Source organism: Saccostrea echinata, unplaced genomic scaffold (assembly GCF_033153115.1).
Source record: "Saccostrea echinata isolate AGI-Se365-2 ecotype Australia unplaced genomic scaffold, CSIRO_AGI_Sech_v1 ptg000002l, whole genome shotgun sequence".
Classification (NCBI taxonomy): domain Eukaryota; kingdom Metazoa; phylum Mollusca; class Bivalvia; order Ostreida; family Ostreidae; genus Saccostrea; species Saccostrea echinata.
This window is the reverse complement of record NW_026889751.1, coordinates 11,352,482-11,358,096: the sequence shown is the minus strand read 5'-3', so window position 1 is coordinate 11,358,096 and position 5,615 is coordinate 11,352,482. Positions and strand designations below refer to the sequence as shown.

General features: G+C 33.5%; 1 protein-coding gene across 1 annotated transcript; it reads right to left on the bottom strand.

The window, feature by feature from the left end:
• Nucleotides 1-383: 383 nt before the first annotated feature.
• On the bottom strand, nucleotides 384-5,142 carry LOC133200431 (DNA repair protein XRCC3-like). Its single transcript, XM_061336232.1, has 7 exons — nucleotides 5,021-5,142; nucleotides 4,590-4,727; nucleotides 2,584-2,679; nucleotides 2,256-2,378; nucleotides 1,479-1,618; nucleotides 1,060-1,272; nucleotides 384-643 (listed from the first exon to the last, which is right to left on the bottom strand). The coding sequence occupies exons 1-7, from the start codon at nucleotides 5,076-5,078 to the stop codon at nucleotides 386-388; spliced, it is 1,026 nt and encodes a 341-aa protein (XP_061192216.1). The 5' UTR covers nucleotides 5,079-5,142; the 3' UTR covers nucleotides 384-385.
• Nucleotides 5,143-5,615: the final 473 nt, after the last annotated feature.

Genomic DNA, 5,615 nt, shown 5'->3' with positions numbered 1-5,615 from the left:
ATAAGTTTCAACTTTTCTGGCTTAATGGTTCTTGAGAAGAAGATTTTTGAAAGATGACACCAAATTTTCACTAATTCTTAATTATCTCCCCTTGAAATGGGACATGACCCTTTATTTGAACAAATTTGAATTCCCTTTACCCAAGGATGCTTTGTGGCAAGTATGGTCAAAATTGGCCCAGTGGTTCTTGAGAAGAAGTCGAAAATGTGAAAAGTTTACAGACGGACAGACAGACGGATGGACAGACAGCTAGACAGACAGACGGACGCCAGACAAAATGTGATCAGAAAAGCTCACTTGAGCTTTCAGCTCAGGTGAGCTAAAAACTAAACATCAACTGAACAGCAAATGACAATACATGTACCAACAATAAATCTAAGAGCTCTTATGTTAAAGCTTTAATGCCCTCCTGATCAATCACATACATAATAGTAAGGTTAGGTAGATTGGGTGCAAACACAACTTCTAGTGTCCTAATAGATGTGGAAAATCCGCCAACCACTGCTCCATTGAGCATTGTTCTTGGGAGATCAAGTTCTCGACTTGTTCTAGCCAGACTCAGTCTAGATGTGACCTGGTTAGACCATGCCAGTCCAAGGGCAGGAACCTTGCTCTTAACAGCTGTCTGCATAGAATCTGTCACCTGTCATAAGTAATGGACAATTCTGAAAAATATGTATCTTAAAATCTAACAATTCAAGGAAATCAAAATATTTGTAAATGGAATTCTTTACCAAAATAAACAACTGAGAATTTTATATACAAACAATAAAAAATATTTGTTGAATCGGACTTTGAGAGAAATTTAAAATCAGATGTTTATATCCAACAAAATCAATAATAATTAAACTAACACACTGTATTTTGCAGTACTAATTTAAAATGAATAAACAAGCAAATGCATTAACTAACCACTAGCTATTTGTGTCTATGATGTATTAAGGTTTTTTGAACATGCTTTCTATAGTATAAAAGAAAGAATAAACCTCCTAGAAACTAGGATAAGAAAACCTGTAAACACTTTGAATGGAATACACCAAATAATTGACCACAACAAACCTGATTAACACAAACAACAGGTAGACAGTATTTAGAGCTGAGCTGTTGTAGACTTGCAGCAAGAGAAGCCATGTGCTTAGAGCGTTTGTACATGTCCTTTAAGTCATAATCACTCCTGAACACGGCTGCCACAGAATCTATGACCAGTAGCTTCACATTTCCACTTGACAATAAATGGGGTAGTTTCTGATGTATGCACACATTCAAACTGTCCTACAATTTACCAGGCAAAAAGGAAAAATTAGTGATGATGTTAGGCATCAGGATGCCTTGATGAAAAAAAAATTGCTGTTTCGATTGTCATTATCAACCTCTTTACCATTTTTCAATTGGTTGTTTTGTAACAAGTGGAAACTTGAAATAAGGTTTACAACAGTATTTTGACATGGCATGATATCGTAGGATTGTGCAATGGTTACCAGATCTGGTACATGTTCAATGAAAATCTGATCTCCAAATGCTATCTGTCTGTGCCTCTCTGATCGTCGGCTCACGTAATTGATAATCTGACCAAGTCTTTTACTCGGAAAAGCATCTTCAGTGCAAATATATGCAGCACCTGTTGGTAAAGATAAGCATACATTGAAAGATTATCTGAACAACACAGGATAAAAATGTTTCTTTTCCCATACCAACAAAAAAAAATACCCACAATGAAATCATAGATATAAATGACATACAAACATCTTCAGTAATGTAAACCACCTTCCGTTCACAGGAGACTTAAATGTACCTTGCAAGTCTCAAATTGCTAGAGAAAATACATACCGGTACATGAAAGTTCAGTTGAACTTTGGTACAAGGGTATCTTGAACTTTGATATCTCAAATACCAGAGATATTTTGAAGGGAGTTGGAAGTCCCAACCAATCTCCATTATGTAGTTAACCTCAATATCTCAAACTGTGGATTAACTTGACATTTTTCCTTAGACCAATCGAGTTTGAGATAAAAAGGTTTTACTGTATAAATTAATTTGAACAAGTAAACTATGTTTATACATGTACTTTCAATGTTACTTCTAATTGATAAAAGAAAATTGCCATATATGACTCTGAATGACAAAATCATGGGACAAAAAATTACAAATGAAAGCTTCTTTAAACTACATGTATTGATAATGCCCATGATTTTCAGTCCTGATTTTTTGTTTTACAGAACATGAATTTTCCAGGATTTACTGCTAACTTTACATACCTGCTGCTAAGCCTCCTAAGTCTGGGGGTAGTTGTACACTCAGACAGAGCTGTAGACAAAACTGTGTCTTTCCACTAGCACTCTCGCCACATATCTCAGTTATCCCCCTTGTTAAAATCCCTCCTTCAAAAAATATACGTTAAAGCCCCTCATGTCAATTAAATTTGGTTTAGATTCTGAATTATTTTTGAATCTACCTATAAAAAACAAAAGTAATTTGTACTACTGAGTACTGTATTTTATATTTTTAAGAATAACTTGAGGTATGATTTGTCTTGTTGGTTCGATCTCTTTAATGTTTCCTGTAAATCATAAATTTTTCCTGTACCTCTTAAAACTTCATCAATTTGCTTGCAACCTGTGGATAGTTTTCCCAGCTTCAAACTCTCTGGGCATTTCTCTGTACCTCTCTGTATATCAAAAGCTGAAGATAATTAATTATCATGGCTTAATTGATAAAAAAATTAAATGTATGTGAAAGTAAAAATGATGACATGCAGGACAATGAAAGACTGTATATTTACAAAATCATATCATATGCTCTCCTAGGGGGCATCAACTGACTAGATCTGAGGATTTCAAGCCTTAGAGATTTAGTGTGTGCAAGCACTGAAAAAATGTAAATGGAGGAAACATAATACTTCTGTCAATTTCCATTTACTTGTAGTGTAAGACCAAAGGAGAAAACGTATGACTGCATGGACAGGGAATCAAACCAGTGACTCCTGCATCACTAGTCACATACTTTTCCACTGACACTAGATTAACTTGACATTTTTCCTCAGACCAATCGAGTTTGAGATAAAAACTGCCCAGGCCAATATCCATGGCCCAAACCATTATATTCCTCCCTTCTCAAATTGTCTTTGCCCTTAAAGACACATTCCAAGTTCTTATTGGCAGGATTTCCACCTGCAAGACCAAGGGTGGTCAACAGAACCAAATTATGTAACAGGAAAGGAGAAAATGTATGGCTGGATTGGGAATTGAATCTGTCACCCCTTCAACAGTATTTGACCTGTTCTCCTAATCTTATATATTATATTTTTATTATTATACTGTATTCACAGTTATTTTCACCCTTTCACACTTGCAAACAATTTTATCACGCCCAGTCACAGTTCTGTTTAACGAGGTTCGCTCCTGAGCTTTTGAGCAGATTTATATCTTAACCTATATTTCAAAAATTCTGCTTAAAGTTTTAACTCTTACAATAATTTTGGATTCTACAATGCCAATTAAACTATATTCAGTTAAAACTCCAGGATTAAATTCCATACAGAAAGGATTAAGTGAGGAACTATATTTTATGGCGGAAGGTTTTTTAAAAGAAAATGATCATTTTTTTCTCTTTCGAAGTATTTAAAGGATGTGAAGTTTGGGTTCCTATTTTTAAATGCAGTCTACACACAGAGTTATTTTGTGCAGTGAACTGTTTTATACTGGTCTTAAATTATATATTAAATAAACTGTCATGAATTCTATCATCATATTTGATAAATATAGCAAATATATTGTGAAAATCAAGAAAAAAATATCCCTATTTTAAGCTTAAAATTAGCACTATTTTAGTTATACCTAAAAATTAACATCACAGACCCCCACTTTTTATTTTATTTTCTGAATATATAAGATACTTTTAAACATTCTTCTTAAATTCAGTAAAATGTCATTACTTTCAAATGATATTTTTGCTTGTTAAATTTTTAATGGCAAAAAATGAAATTTTTTGAGTGCAAAAAGGTCAAATAATTGAACATGCGGAGTAATTTGAAATTTTTTTCGTTGTCACAAATTTTAATGTGTCTATTCAAGATGAAATAAGATTGTGTTTGTTCCCATAATCTATTTGAATAAAAAAAATATTGGAGGAAAACTTTTAAAAATTGATTTATGTGAAAGACATATTTACAGTGCAAAAAGGTCAAACTAAATGCTCTGTAGCACCAAAAGAAGCGCATTTACCCCCATTTTTTGTTTTGATTTTTAACTAAGCTATGTGTATAAATTCTAAAAATATACTTGATAAAAAATTCTCATTACTTTTGATTGCAGGATCCAACCTCATTAAGAAATGATACAGTGTTCTTTGAATTTGCCCCATTTTAAATTGCCTGTCTGAGAATAGGGCAAAAGGGGCGAAAATAAAACGGGCGAAAATTTCCCTGTATACAGTTTTGAGTATTACAGTCTTATATCTTATAGAAATTTAAATAGGAAATACTTTCTACTGAGAGGCTGTAATATGAATTGCATATACATTTTATAGTAAGCACGGGTAGATTTACATAGACTTTTCATTTATGAAATTAGATGGGTGTGCCACTGACTTACCTGTGAGGGGTGGCTGGGTCACAACTTGCTGAGCAATAGCAGTTTTAACTCCTGTTACCTCTCCGTAGCTTAATTTGGCCAATCTTTGAATGTCTTGTATTGAAAGCGTCAAGATTTTTCCAAACGTAGCCAACCCAACTGAATTAAACAAATTTATGATATCGTTCAATAAGACATTCCACAGGAGTTCGCAATTTTATCAATAAAGTCAATAAAAATCACTCAATTGACCAAGCCATGAGCTATGCGTTCCTGTTCGCTATGCTAACGCATAGCTCATGGCTTGGTCAATCGAGTGATTTTTATTGACTTTATTGATAAAATTGCGAACTCCTGTGGACATTCCAAGTTCATAAACATGATGCTGGTGAGAGCTGATCATTAGATAGAATCTTATTTATTTATGCTTGAAAATAATTCAATTCATTTACCTTTTTTCAAAGACGTCTTAATTTTTGGATTTATGTCTAAATCCTCAATAGAATTCATTAAGATGTATTATATACACTACAGGGGGCCTTTCAAATTTTGCGCGCACTTGACATTTTTTTCCCGAAAGTATAGGAAATAGGTTTCCCTTAAGTTTTGTTACCTAGACATTTCTCCCCCCCCCCACCTTGCCAATTAAGCGTAGGTCATTATTTTCTTCTGTTCAATGTTGTACACTACTAGTGACAGGTATATGCTACAATGATAATTTTTCAACAATCTAACAATTTTAGGCCTACAGTCTGTTAATCTATAAAAGATTTCAAAAACAAAATTGATATTTTACAATGTTAAAGTTCTGCAGAAAAAGTCACATTAAATAAGTTTGTCTTGTGAATTTTCTTAGCCATATATTTTATGTTTTGTGAATTTTCTTAGGCATGTATTTTATCCGATGGCCAATCGCCCATAAACGAGACTTATCAAACTTTTGCTATATGTCATAGCTCGGACCGAATAAGTATAAGACTGAATCGTCTAGGTATGTTACTTTGACTTAAAATCTCGGAAGTCCTCTGAATTGTTCCATGGTTTATA